General features: G+C 47.2%; 1 protein-coding gene across 3 annotated transcripts in view; it reads left to right on the top strand.

The window, feature by feature from the left end:
- Window positions 1–21,890, top strand: part of LOC135366458 (piezo-type mechanosensitive ion channel component-like) — a 70,470-nt gene that overhangs the window by 18,605 nt on the left and 29,975 nt on the right. For all 3 annotated transcript variants that reach the window (XM_064599174.1, XM_064599173.1, XM_064599172.1), the window contains 11 exons: window positions 2,376–2,549; window positions 3,277–3,390; window positions 3,446–3,646; window positions 5,189–5,390; window positions 5,963–6,064; window positions 10,317–10,485; window positions 15,259–15,444; window positions 17,647–17,704; window positions 18,970–19,090; window positions 20,018–20,208; window positions 21,569–21,701. In XM_064599174.1, coding sequence (XP_064455244.1) covers window positions 2,376–2,549; window positions 3,277–3,390; window positions 3,446–3,646; window positions 5,189–5,390; window positions 5,963–6,064; window positions 10,317–10,485; window positions 15,259–15,444; window positions 17,647–17,704; window positions 18,970–19,090; window positions 20,018–20,208; window positions 21,569–21,701 — 1,651 coding nt within the window. The remainder of the gene's footprint in view (window positions 1–2,375; window positions 2,550–3,276; window positions 3,391–3,445; window positions 3,647–5,188; window positions 5,391–5,962; window positions 6,065–10,316; window positions 10,486–15,258; window positions 15,445–17,646; window positions 17,705–18,969; window positions 19,091–20,017; window positions 20,209–21,568; window positions 21,702–21,890) is intronic.

Below are 21,890 nucleotides of genomic sequence, written 5' to 3'. Positions count from 1 at the left end.
ACGGTGTAGGCAATGTAATTAACAATTTGATTTGAATAAGGAGGACACAGCAGCGTTCCCATTGTGGAAGAAAGCAAGAGCCGTCCAAGTTACTATACAGTCAGATTCACGCGACGGAAAAAAAAAATCAAATACAGTGTTTGTAACGCCTCAGGCACTCGAAAACATGCGCTTGCCGACTGAATTGCCCGTCCTGTACCCCTTGCGGCATAAACTCGAGCTCAGAGAGTCCGAAAACACATATGGGGAACTTGAGTTGCCTTCTGGGTGCGAATAAATAAACACATATTGTTTGAGTGATTCTTTGGTCTGTCATCTCCTTCGTCGCACATTCATTGCTCGTTTTCAACCCGACCTCTTGTCGTGGTCCGCCCGTCCCCGATGCCGAATGCACTCGTGAATGAAAAGATGATTTTTGAGATGCGGAGGCATGCGGATGCCACTATGAGACCCGATATCTCCCGAATACAAAGGTGTGAAAAAGACGCAGAGGCGGTGGACATCGAACGGAAGCGGAAATGCGAGTGATACAAGCAATCAGGTATCGTCTTGATGGGCTTCTGTTACCAAATTACGTGAAAGTAGTATTTTGTTTTACATTCCACACGAACGCTCCAAGGGGCACCGAACGGCAAGTCGCCAAGGATTGCAGACTCCGTTCAAGAGTACTGTCGAGAAATCGCTGTCTGCGGGTGTTTTCCGCGGTGGTCCCCAAAGCTGGGCATGCATCGAGAAAACTTCTAAAACACGTCGGAAAACATATGCGGGTACACACATAGCACGGACTTCCATAAACACTGCGTTTAGAGGCATGGATCAGTATTTACAAGGTCTCTTCCTCTTCGTAACAGTGCAGACACCTTCCTCGTCACGCTCTTAGATTCGAAGACCGCCAGCTGCCACGATGAAGTGACACAACCGACCTTTGGGGTGCAATATTGCCTTGCGGGTGGAAGACTACACACAGTGACACCTCACTCCTCAACACAAATTGACGGTGCATCCGCGTCTGATGTAGGAACAATATTTTGGAAGAATACAATGTAACGCACAGGAATGCGAATGTCGTTAATACAATAAGATTCTAAACACACGAGGTGTAGCCTAGTCACTTATAAAAAAAATGTTATAAAAATGTTGTTAAGAATGGTCAGGCGCAGTTTCAATTTAGAAGCCTATAAGATTATAAATACGTCAAAAATATCTTAGGTAAGGTCGACCTACAAATTACTAGGGAAAATGATAATGCTAACAAGCTTAGCTACAATGATACAAGTTTTGCTGAATTTAGGTATTAAATTGTTGCCGATTCAATTGAAATAATCAGAACGAGTGGATAGTAAAGGTACAAAAGAACCTAACATACGAAGGCAAGGTGATAAGCAAGGCTATATTACTGAAAGCGCCAGGTTAAGATCCACAACGACTCAACATTGACAAAACCGCAAAACTAACCTTTCATCAGCAATTAAAACTGCCAACATATAACAAGCATTAAATGGACATTTATTCCCTGGCTCAGTTTTAGTCAGTGGGGAAAATGAAAATAAGAATATTACGTATTGTTAAGAAAAAAGTGTATAATTTCAGGTAGTTTTACCACTGAATAAGCCAATGAATTAGTCTTATTACTTAAGCTAGTTCGCTGCCAGCACCCTTAAAAACAATGCAGGAAAGAACCACAGGGGCAAATCTTGGAATACATTCAATAGAGGCAGCCAGGAAAGCAGGTGTGATTGGTTTTGCGAGGATGGTGATATCACCGCACTAGCTAAACCAACCATACAGTAAGTTGGTACGTTAATTATACCAAAGGAAAGGTCCTGAGTAATTACACTGACATTAGCATATCTGTGTAGGCTCTGAGAATACCGTGTCGCGTGGAACACGTGTTACGCACGTGGCCGTACGGGCACGTCGGGCGCTAACCCAGAAATGACACATTGCACAACCGATCACAATATCGGCGACTCCTCGTCCTGCAGACGCCCCCCTCCTCCCCACCGGCGCTCGCCAAAGGCTCTCCCACTCCTCCCTGATCGGTCTTGTCCGCGCCGAAGGTCGCTCCCTGATTGGCCCTATGCATGTGACGTTTTTTCCGTTTTCCAAGGAGGGAATTCAGGAATGCCCTCAACGTCGTGCCATGCATCAGGTCAAATTGCGCACAAACTATTCCACAAAATCGCGAGGGACTTTCAGCGTTATTATCGGTGACCTGCGAGGATTAAAACGGGGCTATAATTTTCGAAGCGTCCGTGACGAACGGGATACTCCCTTTAAATATTGATGCATGTCGGTTGGGACACTTTACAGTACGAACAACGTATCAATGAAAACTGGTATAGCAATAGACATCAGCCCTATCAAATTTGCAGGTATGCGTGCCGCACTTGTTCTTCGTCGTATTCGTGGTACTGGCACTCCCCTCCCCTTCGCTCCAACTACTCTTCTCCCACTGTTGTTCATTGTGGGCATCGATATTGTTCCTCGTCAGAACCATCTACCAGCTTGGATTCGTTGGAATGGAGTACAGTTCAACCAACTGCGCAGTAAGTGCACAACGTTCCCCACCATCGCTGGGTACGCTGTTTCATACATCACGCTCAGTTGGAGCGTCAGTAAACACTCGATCTCTCGCCCTCGATCGCCCTTCTGAATTTTTAGTGAAATTAAGTTCTATAAACATATGCGTTTATTCCCAGGCATTTAACAAACGCCTGAATGCCCCGTCCTCAGGACTATTCGCTCCGAGATCGAACGGTGTCGGCGCGCTGTGGAGAACGAAGTACAGTATAGTGTGGATGCGTCGTCTGCTTTTACACGTTTATCCCGCGTTCAGTGCGGTAGGTGGAGCATTGGGGAACCGAACAGTATCGTACCATCACGGCACAAGTGATCTTCCAGTGAATATACACTAGAATTGCGGAAAAGAACCATTAATTCCGAACATCGACCCACGTGTTATCTACACTAGAAATTTGACAGTGTCGACCCCTATAGGTCGATCTGGCAGAGAAATATTCTGTGAAACACTACTGGGAAAACATCAAGCTACTGTAGGAAATGATAGTTCAGATCATTTCGGATTTGAGCAGTGCACGGGGTCTTTCTTGACGAAAACATAACGATCAGTCAGATGCCTCCACTTTCGAGAAATCATGAACCATAACAATAGGGATTTGTTGTACCCCCCCAGCAAGTTATGTCAAAAGTGTAAAATTCCATTCACAGGCCCGCTTTACCCTTCTGCTTTGTTGAATGACATTTTACATGTAGGTTCCGTACGGACATCATGCCACCGAGTCTTCGACGTCGCCACTTAACGCCACGCAAACAAACGCCATGTGGTTTGGACTCAGAAAAACATCAAATTACTTTTCCTATTGTAAGGTGAGTCTCAGCTGCACTTTGTGAGCAGCTTTTACAGGTGTGACTGCTCTTCTAGCCGTACATGGTGTTGGTTCTGGTGTTCACGGCACAAGCCATCGTGAGGCACAGGCAAGACTACCACCGGGCCCATCATGGCGTTTTCGAACCGAAACCTGGCGTTGTTTTTTCCTTCGTGGCTCGCCGCGACGCTGATAACAGCATCCCGGAGTGCGCTATGTTTCTTGTCAACTGTTTCTTCTACAAATTTGGTATCGAGGTAAGGTCGAGCCTAAAGCGCTAATAAAATGTGTACCAATCAGGATATCTGGTCACTAGGTGGCACACTGCGCGAAGGTGTAAAGTCCTATTATCATAGTACATTCAGTATATGGTACACGCAGAAGTATGTGTCGGTTTGCTACGGTGTATGCCTCCATGGTGCGTGAAGGTCACATTGGGGAATTTTAGACTCATCAAACAAACAGCCGTCCGGAGGACCCAAGAGGTGCAATGCGTGAACGCTAAAAACCCACCGTCTCCCGCTTCTACAGGTCTACTGTAGAAGCGGGACTAACTGTCTGTTACTAACTGTTACTAACTGCATGTGTCATACCGTTTAATCCGAAGGAACGCAAAGTTTCTAATCAGGCTGCAAAATCAAATAATCATCTTGCCATTTGTTTTAATCCACAAATGAAAAAGCTGAGTTGAGTTGAATTCAAACCAACCAAAGAAGTGCTAAGTGTATTTGATGATGCGGGAGCTCAGATTTAATGTTGATGAAATTTGTTTATTTGTCATTTTCCTGACAGGACCGTGTCTCCTAAGAACGCAACTTCGTTCCATACAACGTCCCCGTAACTAAGGCAACTGATTTTAGATGTAGATTAAATAATTATGTAAACAGGTACGTTAATCTGATAGAACAAAGAAGGGGAAACGATGACAGGATTATGGCTGTCCTGTGCTTCTGAGTGTGAGCACAAACCATCGGACGGCGTTTCTCGCCTGGTAGTTGTGGATTTACTTTGAGCCAGGTATATGTAATGTGGACAGCACTATATCGTCAGAAAATAACACTGGCGAGTCATGCACTATTCGAAACGATTTATTCAAAGAAAATAAGGAGATGAATAACACAAAGAACACCATGCAGTACAGTCTATTCGCCCTGCTATCGCAACTTCGGGACAATCACATATCGCTGCCTTCCAGAGCATCTGCCACTAGAGCTTATTGCGGTCGTAGGCACAGCTGTCCACGCGCAGGACCTTTTGCGCAGCCCAGGCCAGCATAGCCTTTCGGTGCTCTATTTTTATGGTGCATGCAGGAGTTTCTAGCACTACGTCTCTTCTTCCTCTGGGAATAGCCTTCACGCACTGTTTGAATTTCGCAAACATTCCTTCATTCGAGCTGAAGAATGGACTATACGGATACAAACACTTCGTGGCTTCCGTTTCTTGCTGACAGGCTTGCAGATGCGCACGCTTGTGAGATGGCGGAATATAGAGGGGAAAAAAACTGTTATTTTACGTATTGTACTTGGCGAGATACAAGCCATCGAACGCACTCCCAAGCAAAGCGTGGACGTCACACGTTACGATGTCACGTCACCATGTTTCATCTTCATGTTATGACCAACTCTCTTACATCCCACTTTTATGTTCAACAATAAGTTTAAGTTGCTCGTCATGATCTGAAGATCTGAGTCAAATGTAGGAGCAGAACTGCAACCAGTTATGATGTACTGCGCTAGAGGGGAGAACGCGCTGTTTATGTCATTGATTTATTCTAAACGATACCTCGTTTTTTTTTCTAGGTGTCCTTTGTAGTAATGGTCTTCTGCATGGGACAACGTATGGACGTGTACGCCTTGGTGACTTCCATATGGCTCTGCGTCCTGTTCTTGCTTCGGACGCACCAGCTCAGCCGTATATGGCCGTGCTACGTGACCTACCTCTGCGTCGTGATGCTTCTCCAATATATCGCGGTCGTGGGCCTGCCGCCGGAACTTTGCGTTGGTCAGAAATGTTTTAGTTTTGACACTCCTGTATCACGCTCTGCTGAAGTGCGAGTGTACTTGCACAACGAGGACGTAGACATTGAAGTCGTCATGTGAAGCTCTCTGTGTGCTAGAAACGCTGTACTTTCCCGGGCGTACCGGAAGTTCCCGTCCATCTTTTAATGAATTGGGATGAAGTCTACAACTCCTGATGCGCAAATTTCCGAGTAACCTGTCCCGAATCCGTGCTGTGTAAACTTCACCATTCACACAGTGCAGCTGGCGCAGGGATTCAAACTGGTTGTACCTGCCAGCCTCGGTATCGAAAGTTTAACCTTCATTGGGGACAATTTACGTTTCACATGTTGAGTTTTTATTTAAAACTATATTTTCATGTTTCTCCGTTTTGTTCAAACTATGACGGTCGGTTAGCAGGATGTTTGGGAAAATATTGCCAAAAACATGAAACTGTAGAAGGGAACACAATATAGAAGCATGTTCAAACATTGCATATGTATCCGTTTGATCGTATGTGGTGGCTCATTTGTGCATTTTGTGCACTCTCACTTTCATATTTGTGCATTTGCGTAGGCTACCCCTGGAGTGATCCATCGCGCAAGACACTTCACGAAGCGGCACTGTGGCTCTACCTGCCAGATTACAAGAAACCTCCAGACCCAAGCAAAATCCTCGGTGAGCACATCTTCATACCTGCTGCATAACGAAGCTGTGTTCGCGAGTCCCTTCTCGTCGATAAACATGAGTATATGGCAATATACATTGCAATTATTTGTCTAGGGACCGGCGGGATAATCCGGCAGTATATCCGACGTTCTGCCAGCGTAATTTACAACGGCACTCATAACAGCTTTCTGGATAGACTGCAATGAAAACATTTTTTTTTAAAATACGATAGCGTTAGTGGGCACACTCCTCAGAAACTCCTTTGTCTCTGCGCTGAAAATTCAGCTCTGTCGATAGATGGTGACACAGGAATCGTGCTCGCAGAAAGGTTTATGGCCGCTGTAAGCTAACAAAAAAGCTTCAGTAGTCGCGTGAAATCGACTGGTTCTGCGAACGAAGTTCATGGCCCCGTAAAAGAATTTGCAGGGCGAAGGTGGACGGCTACGGTGTTGTGCGACCTCCACTCCCTATTTATTTATTTACATTCAGGGACGCGTGGCAAGGCACAGGAGATTGTTAGCATTTAGTAATCTAATGGTAATATGAGCAGGATACAGAAAGAACGGAGAAAGAAAGGAAGTCCGCACGAACAAATTGCACAGATTCGTGGAAGTAAATAAAAAAGAAAATGAAACGTCTGGGTGGATTAGAGCCAACAATTAGAGCGCAATTGTACAGCGTGGCGATTGCGAAATGACATTGCAGAGGTACGTAATTGCACCTGGAAGGCAGTTCCACACCAGGGATGCACGGTAGAGAAATTGATCTTGAAATGACCTTGTTGAGCTGCACGAAAGCTTAGGGATTAAATAGTTACCCTCACGTCGTGCTTCATTTTTGCGATATTATTCTTCTTGACGACCTTTCAACACGCTGGACTTCGTCATATTTTACCCTCTTGTTGAGCACGAGGGAATGTCCATTTTCTGTGGGTGATCGGTGCGAGCTGAGATCTATATATGTAGGCTCTTGAAGTAACGATTCTATAAGGTAATTATTACGATAATAAATTTTGTGGTACAAGCAGAGGCGAGTTATTGGTCGGCGAGCCGAAAGCAAAGACAAAATAATGTGATCTTTCATAGCAGTGACATTGGCGGTGCAGTTGTAACTGCCAAATATGAATAGGGCTGCCCTGTTTTGAACTGTTTCTATCGAGTCCGGTGCATTCGGTCCGGTCCTATCGGTGCATAGTTCAAACTGACTGATCGAAACGAATCTAAAACAGGCTGAGTATGGCACAGCTTGTTCTCTTTTTGTTCATCGAAGAGTACAGGAATGCTTACAAAGTGGAGTACCTTTCTTAGTTCAAACGCATCATTCGTTTATACGAGCTTCTGATTGCTTGTGGGTCCTATCGTTTCCAGCAAGTTGTGCATAGATTGCAGCTGGTGCCGCATCATGTGGCTTGGAATATTTATGTCGTTCCTCTGGTTCAAGGTCGCTGGTATCGTCAGCAAATCCTGTCTTCAGTCAGCAAACAGGCGAACAACAGCACAAGAAAATATGAAGTTATTGTCTCCAGAGTCATACATATCGCTCGAGATGAATCCCTTCATCCGTAGAAACCCCGAAGTGAACGATTGGGTACCGAAAGCAAAAGCCGGTTGCCAGAAAGAAGATAAGGGCGGTCGCGCCGGACTTCTGGGGCAATTAACAAACTCAGTCTGGTACACTAAGTCCACAGTTACTCGGAAATGCACGTTTTGGCCGTAAGAGAAGAAGCAGACGACGAGATTCACGTGTTCGCCGGCCCATGCCCGCTCCACTTGACTTCGCCATCTTTAAACGCGGAAGTGCCCGAGCGATGGCTCCCTCCTTTGGGAGGAGTGGAAACCAATCCGTACCTGATCGAGTACTGCCGGTTTTGCAGCCAGAAATTTTGCCTAACTGTTGTTCGTTCGGGTTTTTTCTTTTTTTCAGAAGTACCCAAATGGGTACCCATGGAACGAGGAGGCTAGAATTACATCATAACTCATTGGATTTGTGTTCCTACATCTCATCCATATCTGCACTCCATTACGCACAATTCGAAAATGTTCCCGCATTTCAACCATTACTTCCGCAATAACTGCTGCAGGAAACGCGTCCAAATGACCGTAGCAATGACTGAGTTAGAGAGGCTGTGTGGCAAGGACAAAGAGGACGCGCAAACCGCGATGAAGTCGGTGATTGGCACTCCGTAGTCTGTCTCTCCCTGTTCTTCGCGCTTTCATCACTCCTGAGACGAAAGAGCAGGACGAGACGAGCTCTACGGCGTATGAACAATTGAAATATGAAAGTGGTTGAGAAAGCCAGAGGGCGACAAGAGTCGAACCAGGTACCTTTCGATTAGTGCGTTAACAAATTACGCTACGCTGGCAGCTGCTTTCTGACGACTTACCAAGGCGCATCAGTCAACTAACGGGACACTCTCTTCACATAATGTCCTACAACTCTTATAATATACACACACATACATACAACACGAGTACCAGGCAATCGCATCTGATAAACGATGAATGATGAGGCCACGTGCATTAGTTGAATCAGACACCTTGGTAAGTCGTTCAAAAGGAGATGCCAGGCGCAGCGTGATTGGTTAAAAGGGAATCACTTGTTCAGAAATCGCACAAGACACGTGAGCGTTCTAGACTATCATCTTAAGATTGGTACTGGCGTGTTCTCTTAGCTTTTCTCTAGTCAGTGACGTATTTTTTAGGGCACAACGTTGAGCTGTTGGTTTTCTTTCTAAATTAAAGTTTGGCGCGTCTCGAACATGTGCTGCCATCTCGATAGAGTGTCGCACACTAAAATGTTTGCGCATTCGGGCTCAATACAAATCAAGGGATAGTCCTGGAATTCTACAAAATGTGTCATTGACGAGGGTAAAGCAAGGAGAACACGCCAGTGCTTCCGTTTTTACGACATTTTACTCCGTTTCTGAGCGGTGAGCGAACAAACTTTCTCTATTGTCTTGCGCAGGCAATCGAAGGGCAATCGAGAGAGACGTGGTTCGGTTTCTGGCACTGTCTAGGTTTTTTGACGACCGTCATATTTGAATCGCTCGTGTCGTTGGGCACCTTCAGGCACTGGCGTAGGGAGACGGGAGATTCTGGATGCTCAAACTCTCTGAAATGGTACCTTTGGTAGGGCTTCTGGAAGAGTGAAACGAGGGAAAATATGGAAGGGAAAACGAGGGAATCCTCCTCTCCCATGTAAAATATCCATAGAGCCCCTCCCGAAATAGGCTTCTTGCTACACCGCTGCCTTCGAACTTGTGCTTTCCACAGTGGAGCGCTACACCATTTGTATAGGATGTTTTTTTTTATCTTTTACAGATTATTACTAAAAAAAGCTGCTGCTAGAGCAGTACGTAGTTAAATACGCTGTCCAACAGGGTGCCCATGCGGCCTCATGGCCCACCTGTCAAAATCGTATTTAGGTACTTCGCATAGTTTTATATACAAATTATGTAAACGCTGTCTTCCCGCTCTCTAACCTCCTCAGACCTGTGGAAACACTACAGAAGGATTTTCAAATATATTACTTTATTCTAGCTGAAGGCATCGAACAGAACGAGATCAAGAAGAACTGTGTGGTACCCGATTGGGTGCAACAGGTCTTGTAGTTGACGAAAGTCGAGAAGTCGCAGAAACACTTTGCACTTGATGCCGGAAACACTGGTCTTCCAGGAAAGTTGTTTGGCAATGGCTCCAGCCAATCCAAGGGTTTTTTTAGTCTGTATCCACAGTGTTCTTGCCAGCGTAAATCTTGGAGTCTAGCAGAAGACCTTGTAATGTAGCTGAAATGAAATCCTTCAGCCCCACTGGGTTCGGTTTGGTAGGTGGATACTCTCAAGCGGGGCACCGTCCTGCAAACGGAATCGTTTCGTTGTGCTCGCAGAAGTTGAGTGGCCTTGGAATCGTCGAGCTGCGTAAACGAAGTGAATCTAAAGCAAGCTGTGCGCGGTACAGCTTGTTCTGTCATTGTTCGTGTCAGAGAACAAGGACGCCTATAAAAGCGGAGTGCGTTTCAAACAATGTGTCTCTTAGCACGTGGTCGCTGATCAGGAAAACTGAATGCGATTGTGACCAGTACCTGCGTGCTATCGTGCGTCCCAACAAGTTCATGAGCGTGTGAATCCCTACAACCGTGCGCGCTTCTAGCTTGTTCGTTTTCGCAGACTTGTGATGGCGTGTCTTGTCAGCACAAACTGTGTGTGTGTCATACAGTGGAACCCTCATGTGTGTGTGTGTGCGTGTTTGTTTTCTTTCCATAGTGGACCATCTGCAACTGATGGTAGCTTCCTGCCAGCTCTTCGCCTTTTCTCTGGAACGCTCCCAGATCATAACCCACCACGGAGGTTCTAACGCAGAGATCTACGATAAGCACGGGCGTTTCGTAGGAATCTCACCCAATCCCGTCCCGGACTTCGTCACCTATGCCACGTGAGTTATTTACAATGTGTTGTTTTTCGACGCGTTGGATATGATCTTTGCGAAATGACAAAATAGAGGGAACGTACGGAGTATTACCCAGTCAAGACGTAAATTCGTGCTGCAGTAATGTTGCTGCAATGTTGCAGCAGTGTTTGACGACAAAGCGCAACGTTACCACGACACCATTTTCTCAATGTTGAAACAATGCTGCTGAGGTTATGTTCTGGAAACCTCCAATTACATCGTTCTCTCCCCTTATTTGTGGGAAATGGGGGGCGTTCTCCTTTTTCTGACACATACTGAGTTATGTTAATTGTGACAAAATGGCCGAAACGAGCTTCCCACAAGTCCGGTGTGGTCCACAGTTGATTTTCACCACATGGCACATTTCACCACACACACACACACCAACCAGGATGAGCCACCTGTCATGGAAATGCATAATGTGTCCAGGGTAGGCTCCTCCTCCGCTTTTCGACAAATGGGGACGCAGAATGATGTCATTAGGAGTGGTGGTTGGCCAGGAGTCTGTAATGTGGCGAAGTTCCGTTGAAAAGGTGTGGTTGCACAACGAAGAAACCTGAGGAAATGCAGAGTAGGTGTGGCATTCTTCATCAGGGTAGATCTGAAAATATTCTTAGGCATTCCTCTTCTCTTACACCGATATCCCGTCGTCTCGTCCACTCACATGCCTCTGCCAAGGCTCTGTGATCCTGTGGGTTCCAGATCGGACACCAGCGACCAGATCGGTCTCACACAGAAAAAAAAAATCCTCAAAGATCCTAAACAAATACGGAAGAAAGCTCTCCGCGGACAAAGGTTCATGCTTCCCTACACTATAAAACAGAACTGAATCGCATAGCACGCTGTGCGCCATCCACTGTCAATAATGATAGGATTATCGCTTCTGATTCGAAGGGAGAGGGGGCGTACGCCTTTTTTGTGGCAATTTTCATATATCCAAATTGCCACAAAAAGGCGTACACCCACCTCTGTCGTCGAATCAGAAGCGATAATCCTATCATTCTTGACCGTGGTTGGCGCAGAGGGTGCTATGCGGCGAAGTTCTGTTTTTAGAGTGTAGTAACACAGTGACATGAGATACGCATCGCATCTCTATGTACACGCTTAAAACTAAACTTCACCTCATAGCACGCTACTAGTCAACCATCATATCGAATGATATCGTTATCTGACTTGATTTGTTGAAAACGAGGACCTTTTTTGTGACACTTATATCCGTTCATATTTGTCACAACAAAGGCGTAGGACTCCTGTTTTCAACAAATCAGGGCAGATAACGATATCATTCGAGATTATGGTTGGCTAAGAACGTGCTATGCAGTGAAGTTCATTTTTAAGACGGTACAGCTGCAGGGTCGGACAACGGTTTCACACCTGCTGGCTCGTCTGTCCATGAAAATTACCGCATGTCATCACGGTGTCTGCACCTTATGTACGGCATTCGGCATTATGTTTTGTGGTTGAAATGGGACTCCGCAACAAAATCACCACAACGATTGTGACATAGCAGTAACCCTTGGGGTTTCAGAAACGTGCATACGAAGTATCGCGTTCCCAGAGTGCGCAGATTTCATTAGAACGAATTATTACGAAGTCAGCGCTTCGCTTCTGTGAAGCAAGAGGGCGCTGAAAACAACAGTGCCGATGTCATCCTGCATGGAAGAGTGCAAGCTTCGTAGCAGACGACAATGCCGGGGGAGGATAACCGTCGTTGTGAAGTGGAACAGCCTTTCGCCCTTAGGCTTTTTCAGAGCCGTTGAAAAAGAAATCGAACCATCACGGACCTCCCGCCGTAATCTGGACGGGAGGTCCAACGTCTCTATGACACTTACCACAGGTCAACAGGTCCCCGTCAGCCCTGCCAAACGCCAACGGGTAGGGAGCCCTTCTTCTGGTGATCCCAACATTCCACAGATCGTGAATGTTCCCGATAACACCATGGACACCTCGGCACCGCCAGCTCCTCAGCAGACAGATGCGATGAACGATAGCAACCTTGCCACTTCACTTCATGACCCGTTCACCACTGTCACCTACAAGAAGAACCGAGCCGGCGGTATTCCCATACTGTTTCGACCAGCAACTACTGACTACTCCTTCTGGAAGGTGAATCCTAATGCGGTCGCTAGTGAGATACGCCTGCTAACCCAACAACAGGTTATGCACCACCGTTTCCACCGAGATGGTTCTCTCTTCGTCTCCGTACGGTCCGAAGCAGCCGCCCGCAACCTTTTGTCTGCTAAGTACTTAGCTGGCATTCCGGTGATATTATCCATACCCCAATCGTACGCCAGAAATATGGGCAAGATATATGATGTTCCAAGAGAGTATTCGAACGACGACCTCGTGCTCTATCTTAAAGACGCAGGGGTTTTATCAGCACGGCGACAGGTTCGGCATTCCCTAGCAGAAGATGGCAGTGATGTGTTCACCCCGTTACGGAGCGTTATCCTGACTTTTGAACCTACAATCCGTCTTCCTCCCCGAATTGCCCTTGGGTTTCAGACCTTCACAGTCCAAGAGTATATAGAAGGCCCCATACAGTGTTATAACTGCCAACGATTTGGCCATATTGCACGAAATTGCCGAGGTTCTACACGGTGTGGCATCTGCGCCGGACCTCCCCGGAGATCAGACTGCAACAATAAAAGAGAGCCAAAGTGTGCTAACTGCAAATCCAGCCATCCCGCATCATTTTCTTTATGTCCTGTCAAGACCGCCGCCACCAAGAGGCACCAAGACCGAACCCTACGACTTCCGTCTGATGCTCCTAGGGATGCTAGTGCCACACTCCCGTCTCGTACAAATGCACAAGAATTTCCTGCACTACCCCCTCGATCTGCACCAGGTAAACGAGGGTCCCTGAACACAGTCGCGGCTACGCCTCTCACAAGCGCACCGCCTCCTCGTCCATCAAGACAGATTACAAACACTTACGCCAGTGTGACGGAACCAGCACCCTCCTCAGCCCCCCAATATACGCCTCCTCTGGGACTCTTCTCAGCGGTACTCGCTGCCCTTAAGGCCATTGTCTCTGCTTTTCCTGGTGCGTCGCAACTGCCCGAGGTTCAAGCGCTTCTGGCACTGGAGGCATTATCTTCGCATCAGCATGACGGAATTGTATAAAAAAGCCCTGGCCATGCAGTGGAATCCTCGAAGCCTGCGTAACAAGCTCCCAGATTTTAAATTACATCTCCAACAGTACAAGTTCCCTTTCATAGCTATATGCGAACACGGCATGGATTGTACACATCGTGTTAGTGGATACACAATCTATCGCTCTCATCATTCCCCTGAGAGTAGAGCAGCGCTATACGTTCGCAATGACCTCGTTGCTGCACCCATCGGCTCAGTTTGTCATCGCTCTTATGATTACGTCACATGCAGGATCCGCCTTGGCCCCATTCTGTTAACGGTCGTCAGTATCTATATCCGTCCCGCGGTACAGGTCCCGTGGAGTGACCTTGAACGCTTACTTGGTTCTCTGGAAGCCCCGGCGCTTGTGCTAGGGGACTTCAATGCACATCACTCGGCCTGGGGAAGCCGAAGGACGGACAGTAGGGGAAGGAGGTTGTTAGAGGCAATGGAGAATAATAATTGAGTCCAGAGTTGATCCCATGCTCGCTTTCCGCATGCCACGAAACACATCTCGTCAGGATGCTGCATTAATCCACCGCATGCGCCTCGATGTGGCCTTTACAGCTCAGTGGCGTTACCGCTTGAGACAAATTGATTCTCCCACCTGTTGCCACTGTGGTGCTCTTGAGGATCTGGAGCACATTCTTCTTCATTGCCCTCACTACGAACCTTCCCGAATCACACTCTCCGAGTCTCTTCGTCAGCTGGACTCTCGCCCTTTCTCCCTACCGAAATTGCTTGGTCCCTGGCCCAATCCAGCCCAGCAACGCTCTGCGCTCAAAGCTCTTCTGACATTTCTGGACACCATCGGACTTCGATCGTTATTGTAAAGGGGCTCGTTATTTTATTCCCCCCATTCCACCAAGCACTGGGGTAGAGTATCGCCTGTTGCGATGAAACTCCCCACTCTCCAAGGCCGAAAATAAAGTTGTTGTTGTTGCTGACAATGGCGGGTGACGTCACAGTATCTTCCTCCGGGCGAACCGCTGTGCGCTTTGCATGTTGGTTTCGGTTTCGTATGGTCATCATTTACGGATTACTTACTCGCACAAAATGAATGCGAATATTGTATTCGGTATCAAGGGAGCGGTCCGTGTTCGGTATGATGCTCACCTATTTCTTTTTTTTTCTTCGAATCCTTCCGAAGTCTCCAATTAAACACAATAAAATTATTCGGATCATCGTCACTCAGGGTAAATCCCGAAAGTCCCCTTGAAAGTGAACTTGCAAAAGAACTTGAAAATTGAAGTGAACTTGCAGAGCCAGCAAACAGTACAGGTATTGGTGAACGCCACAAACTGCGTAATGAACTCAGCCGCTGTGCATCTCGCCGTTCATCGGAAATGCGTGTCGCGTGTTCTGTTTTCTGCACGCCAATTGCTTTTCCACCCGATGTACGCCCTTATAGCCAGATTGTACGCTATTTGACAGATCGTGATACAAGACGATTTTACACCCGGTTTTCGGAAAACACATAGCCCGAATATACATGGGTCTGTACTGTCTCTTATAGTGAATATAATGGTGGATCGCCATACGTACAAGCTCGTCTCGTAACGTTGACGTACGCCGCTCAAGCAAAGCGATCCGAAAACGTATTTTGTTTTTTTCATATTTCAGATCCTACTTATCAGTGATCCAGTCCTGTGCGTTTTTCTCCTCTTATTGGATGACTTTGGCCGTGATGTTCCTGGCTGGCACTAGCCGCGTCTCTGTTTTCGCAGTGGGCTATGTCCTGGGATGTCTCGCCTTCCTCTGGAGTGGGAGCGACTTCTTCCTCAGGCCGATGAATACATTGCTCAAAGAGTAAGTTTCAAGCAGTTGTAATATGCTCCACTACCGCAGGACAAGTCAGTTCCAAACTGAGTTGAGCGGGTCGTGCTCACAGATGTCTCCCTCCAGAGATGCGTGGGTTTCGCCTTTTCAGGGGGGCTGCCGATGTGCTAAAAGTGGTATCCGAGATAGGCATGAACCTTCCGCTGTACCTTTACTTGGTTGGCTGTTCCTATACCAGCCTAGTGGGATGAATAGCACACGTTAGGTACGCAAGGTAGACACAAAGCGATCTGACGCCCAGGCAGCACACTACTATTGGACCAATGCAGGCTTCTAGATTCGTCAATATCGGCTGCCAATATTAGCCAGCATGAGACTGCAACCAGGCTCGCCATTGGACCAATATGGACACCCCATATTGGCAAGCTCATTTTGCGCGTATTGTACCAGTTCTTCCGTGATAATACCAATGATGCATCGGTGTAATAATAATCCGCTATCCGGAATAACATCCACCACTAAAGGTGATGGCTTCATTCGTCTCTTTCAGTCGTTTTAATCTGATTCACGTCACACCGCGTTACAAAAACAGCCCGCCCATACATACAGTTTCGCTCTAAAAACGAAAAACAGGCGCAGTGCCCCGTCTCGTCCAAGGATCCAGGAAGACTCACAGAACTATCCATAGCGAAACTTCCCTCAAAAGACTTCACTGGCAGCGCTGTACTATGCAGCCGCCGGAAGGTCAAGACGGTCAAGACGGTCAAGGAAAAGGGCGTGCTCCCAAACCACGTGCTTTCCGGGAGCCACTCACACCGGACCCGCGCAACGAACGCGGGTGAAATGCTGGACGAAGAGCGCACGAGCCGACCGACCTCTTTCCTCTTCTATCCTCGGGATTGTTGTGCTGCCCCAGCTTCGCCTGTTTTCCTTCGGCGCTTCCTGATAGTGTACGTGTCGCCCCAAAGCAGATGTACGAAAAGCGATAGCGGTGGATAGAACAAGTTTGTTAGTCCTCACGAATTGTTTCGAAAACGTTACAGCATATGCCAATACACAAACATATGTCTTGTAACAGGCTTCACTGGGGCTTTAGGTGCTTCAACAGCGAAGAGCAGTTCAAAAGGCAATCGCAGTCCGCACATACGATATGTACAGGTGAAGTCTTCGAAAGCATTTTGGCCTGGTGTGTCGTTTTTGCTGAAGGCTGTCGGGGCACTAGAAAAGAAAATAGGATCCCTGGCCGAAAATTACTCTTATGCATAAGCAATCGACGTTCATTCCGTATTTGTAAACCAATACTTTCCTAGATTACAGTGGATGAACGGTTGCGACGTGAGGGACGACTAGCATAACCAGTACATATAACTTGATTAGCGGCGTATCCGGAACGCACAAGTTACGGCAACGGATCTCACAATTTTGAAAAGTCCGTATGGGGCTCATATGGGTCGTATATCAGTTGTTATATGTCCCGTACGGATTCGTATGGGTCCTATAATAATATATATGGCATACGAATGGCTTTACGAAGTCATATGATGGCAATATGGCATTTATATGCGCACCATACGAAAGTCACATCAGGTCATACGATACCTATATGGGTTTCGGATGAAGTTATGAGGGACAATATATCAGATATCTTTCTCCCATATGTTCGGGATGTTATCCCATTTGGTACAAGTGCGCAGTACAGGTTTATCCCACTATCCACACTTTCAGACAGTATGGGGTCCATATTTCCGACATTCTCATCATATTTGGAAACCGGATCCCCGTACCATACCCGTATCGCCAATGCTCAGCCAATATAGGCCCAATATTTTCTGCTATCTGGGCGCATTCTCCCCGTTCAATGTTCGCATGTATGCCGACAGTGGACAGACACCAACTGTCTGTATGTTGGCTGCAAACACACTTTAGTGCATGGTTGCGACTCAGTAGCTCCCTTAACATGTGCACATTGCTTGTCAGACAAACCTCCAAACACTTGGCTTGAACATTTAACCGTTTGGATTCACATTCCAAAAATCGTACTCCGCTCGCCTTATCAGCCTGACTATCCCAGTCAAGCTTGTGTCCTATTGCTTCCGATTATAAGAGGATGGAACGCAACATATTGTTCGTTTTGGTGTTTTTATTCAAATTCTAATTCAAGCATTAGTAATCTTAATGGCCATTCACTCGTCAAACATTAAATATGGCAATTAAACCTTTACGTTCCTCTAGGTGGAACATGTTGCTGGCGTACAACGTCGCGGTGATCTTCTTCAAGAACGTTGCGCAGGTGAGAACGAGGAAGGCTAGCTTCGAACCTGCACTCTGACGTGACGCATCAATGTGCGGCGCCCCGCTGACAGAGATAGAACAGTTCGAGGTACAGAACGTAAGGAACAAAGGAAAAGTGTAACATATTGTATATTATCGCTCAATTCCTGGATCTCCAGTATGTTGGAACCTTCAGTCCGTCGCAGTAAACGACACTGTGAGCGTCGTGATCAGCAGTGCAGAACTTTGCCGACTGAGGACGTTCACACTATACGTCGGGAGAGGTCAACTACGCTCCTAGATCTAACTACGTCCCAGATTTGCTTAGGCGGGCGCATGATGCCTACGAGTCACGACGTAGTGCGCCCGTTGCATGTGCGCTCATCACGTTGCGAAAGCACACGTCGGAGGTGACTTACTCAGCGCGGATTTTGCACGCTGTTAAAATGAACACGCGAAACATTCGCGTTATGACAAAACGTGTGAGTCGTCTTCCTCGTCTGCCTGGCGTCCACCATCTGCTCTACGCCCCACTCACAATGTGCGGCGGACTGTCACAACAACCCCTGAGTGCCCTCGGAGTAGAGCAGCACCAGAAAAAAGAGACAGACATGAATGCGGCACTCGTATAGCGTAGTTTGCGGAGTTGTCACTCCGGAGTTGGAATGATTCCGGAATCATTCCAGATTTAGCAGAGCCCGAATTGGAATGGAATGGCGGAAACTGCCCTAGGAATGGGAATGAAATGGTCTGGGTCCCCCGGTGGCAGTTCTGGTTTCTACCTCGCACCATTTGCACCGCACACGCACACGGTCAAGAGTAACATAACCTTGTCTTTGTGCTTTTTCCGTGCTTGGTAACGTCAATCTCCTCTTTCACTGCTGGACTTGCCAGTATGGTTGCCGGTCCTTTTCTTTTATTGTGGGATTTAACGGAATGGAACTGGGCTGCCAAGCCATGCCAGGGGTGGGGGTGGGAACGGACCATACCTTTTCATTCCGAGGAAATGAAAGGAATGGAATTATTGCAAATCTCCATTTCTCGGAATAGAATTGGAACGGAATGGGACACCCCATTCCGCAACTCTGATCCCAACCATACCGTCTGCGCAGAGTAGTCAGCTCGTCGCAGACTAGTGGTTTAGCTTTATATTTTGCATGGTGTGAACCGTTTGCATTAACCTTTGCACCCACGCCTAAAGCGCAGGCGAAACGTGATTTATTTTTACGTAACTTGCTCGCCATAAGATACACTAGAAATTTTCATGCACTATTCTGAACGCAGGTGGCAGCGTGCGTTTTTCAGGACTACTTGCTCAACAACGCCTGCTGGATTGTTCATGTGCTTGGAATAGTATGCCTGAAGAGTGAACAACCTGAGCTTCAGCCAAGCGGGGAATCAAATGGTTAGTAATTACGCGAAATGCAAATGAAACTATGGCATTCGGAATAATAATTCGTAAACGACCACGCGACATAGAAACAAAAGGTTGTGTCGTATCGTTCATTTAGTCCGGCGTCCTCTGCCGCCAACACACTCGCGTTTCCACACTTCGAGGGATATAAACGTTACGAAAGTTTCCTCTCGTAGGTAGTAACTATAACGAAGGTTCTTTGCCGAGCAGTTATCAACTGTCGAATAATTGGTCTTCTTCGGTGTATTTATTTATATGCAATCCATTAGTGCGTTCCACTGACATAGAAGCCTTCAGCAAAATCACATTCCAAGGTACCACACAACAGTGTTTCTTTAGCTACTTAACCCGCGCAAATGTAAACATAGCTCATAGCGATGATTGAAGAACTGGTCTTGGGTCCAGCAGAGGGGTGCGCTAAGTAATGACAGTGCTGTACATGCATAAAAGATGTAGATTTGTAATACAGTTGACCCCCGTTAATATGACCTCCGATAATCTGACATACGCGCTTTACGACTATACTCCACGGGAACAATGCAGTGAAAACTTTGCAAATCCCCCCGTAAATATGACAATTCCGTATTATGACCAAAACTTTCGGGAACGATCATGGTCATAATAACGAGGATTCACTTAATATAGATGAGGATACAACACTGTCACATAACTGTTTCGACGGAGATACGCACCCAAAGCAATAAAATGTTGTCCAAGACAGGGCCTTAGCGCAGCACGCCATATGTGACCCATGACGTGATTCGGACAAGTGATCACGAGACGAACCTCACAGGTGATCATCATTTCCTTTCGGCAAGAACATTCCCTTATCAGGTGCACCAGGAAATGTTTGTGACGCGTTGACACAGAGTCTGGCCTTTGTCTAAAATGTGTTTTCAACATTAAACTTCCATTCAGAGAACAGCGATGGAGTTCGTCACGCACCATCACCTTCGGAGGTCGGCTTGTTTTGGGACGGCGTCTGTCTGGCGTTCTTGCTGGCACAGAAACGGCTATTTACATCCTACTACTTCCAACATATTGTCATCGAAGTCCTCGTGCAACAACACCTGGCATCACGAGGGTCTGAAATGATTAACGAGATGGAGGCACGAATAAGTATATACTGGACTGATAGGTCGAGTAAATATTGTGGTGTGGCGCTTACTCGTGTTTCTTTTTGCATTGTATTTTTGCGCCAATGTGTTTGCGTAGCGGTTATGGGACAACAGTTGTCAAGCAGTACCAGGGAGGCACATGCGTCTTGTCCTCATAGAACCAGGACGAGTGGTATGCGATGTGGAATTCCCTTTCTAGAATGTAGCGAACTGGCGAATGCCTACACGTGTGTGATTTCATGCACATTAAAACATAACTTAGCCTCAAAACAGTTAGCGCAGTGGAGGAGGAGGAGGAGGAGTGTCGTTGGGAGGAACCGAGAGGTCTGCCTGCCTGATTAGGCGGCATGTTTCTCGGGAAGGGAAAGGTGGTGGAGAGGAGGAGAGGAAAGGGTGAAGTGGAAGACCGAGCGGAATCCGCTCGGGGGGAGGATAGCTGCGTCCATGGGCCGACTTCAGGGGAACTGTGCCGGCATACGCCTATTACACATCTGAGGGAAACCCAGGAAAAACCCCAGACGGCACAGCCGGCCCGCGGATTCGAACCGCGGACCTCCCAGTCTCCAAGCGCACGCGTTACCGCTGCGCCACCGGAGCTGGTCAGTGCGCGCAGAAACGCGGGTAACGCGGGAATTGAAATAATATGGTCTTGTCTTGTGTCCTTCAGACCTCCTGAAAACAGGAGGTCCACGCCTTTCCAGTACTATAGACCTATGCCGGAGAAACGTCACCGTGACGTAATCATGGCGTTGGTAGACATAGCGAAACCGAAAGTGGGCGGTCGGAGAACACAGCCGTTAAAGAAAGCAGTATCCCTTCACGAAAGTCCAGGGTCCCTTCTTTGTATTAGTGGTACACACAAATGAGATCGCGTTTTTCAGTCGTTTTAGTGTTCTGATTCGCGCTTCCGGCTCCAAGAGTTGCATCGTCTAGAATGTCAATGTCGTAATCCTGTGCGGAACGTGATTTCCTATTACGACTTAGATCACTCTTGCTTTGTGTAACGGCAACCCCGTGGACTCCCAAAAGGCCTGGCGCCCGTCACGTAGCGAAAATTACAAACATCATTCTTTGGGGAGCAGCCTCAGCACACTGCCCATGAAAGTCACGCCAAGCAGACGACTAGATCAATCGATCTTAACTACATACCTGCCGTTGTCTTATCATCATTCCCTGCGCCTTTGATAGGCACCAATAGAAAGTTTATGAAGCGGTCTGGTCTGCGAAGAACCATATCTACCGCATCCAATCAACGGAGGGGGCTATCTCCCGCATACGGATTGGTTTGGTTGCGAGTACGATAGTTTCACGTTTGCAACCTAATCAGACAGATCATTGCTGTTGGTTTCAGCGTGAGGACTTTGAGCAGCAACGGAATCGTGAACAAGAACACATTGAGAAGATCAGGCTGAAGACTGAGAAATTGCGTGTCTGCCAGCAACAGTTGCGCCCCGGCGATGAGAGGCTAGAGACTCACTATGAAGGTGATCAAGAAGTGATTGTTTGCACTGATTGTGCCTCCGCACCGAAAACAGAGCTACACCGCATATGGCGCTCTGTCCCAAACGTTACGCGGAGTGATCGCCGTCTCTCGTGGTTTGAGGTCAGCAGGGCGCACTCCTTTTTGTGGCAACTATCGCATATCAAATTTGCTACAAAATGGCGTGCTGCCT

This window comes from Ornithodoros turicata, chromosome 8, assembly GCF_037126465.1.
Source record: "Ornithodoros turicata isolate Travis chromosome 8, ASM3712646v1, whole genome shotgun sequence".
Taxonomy (NCBI): Eukaryota; Metazoa; Arthropoda; class Arachnida; order Ixodida; family Argasidae; genus Ornithodoros; species Ornithodoros turicata.
Note: the sequence above shows the minus strand (reverse complement) of the source record. Positions and strands in the feature narration are given on the sequence as shown.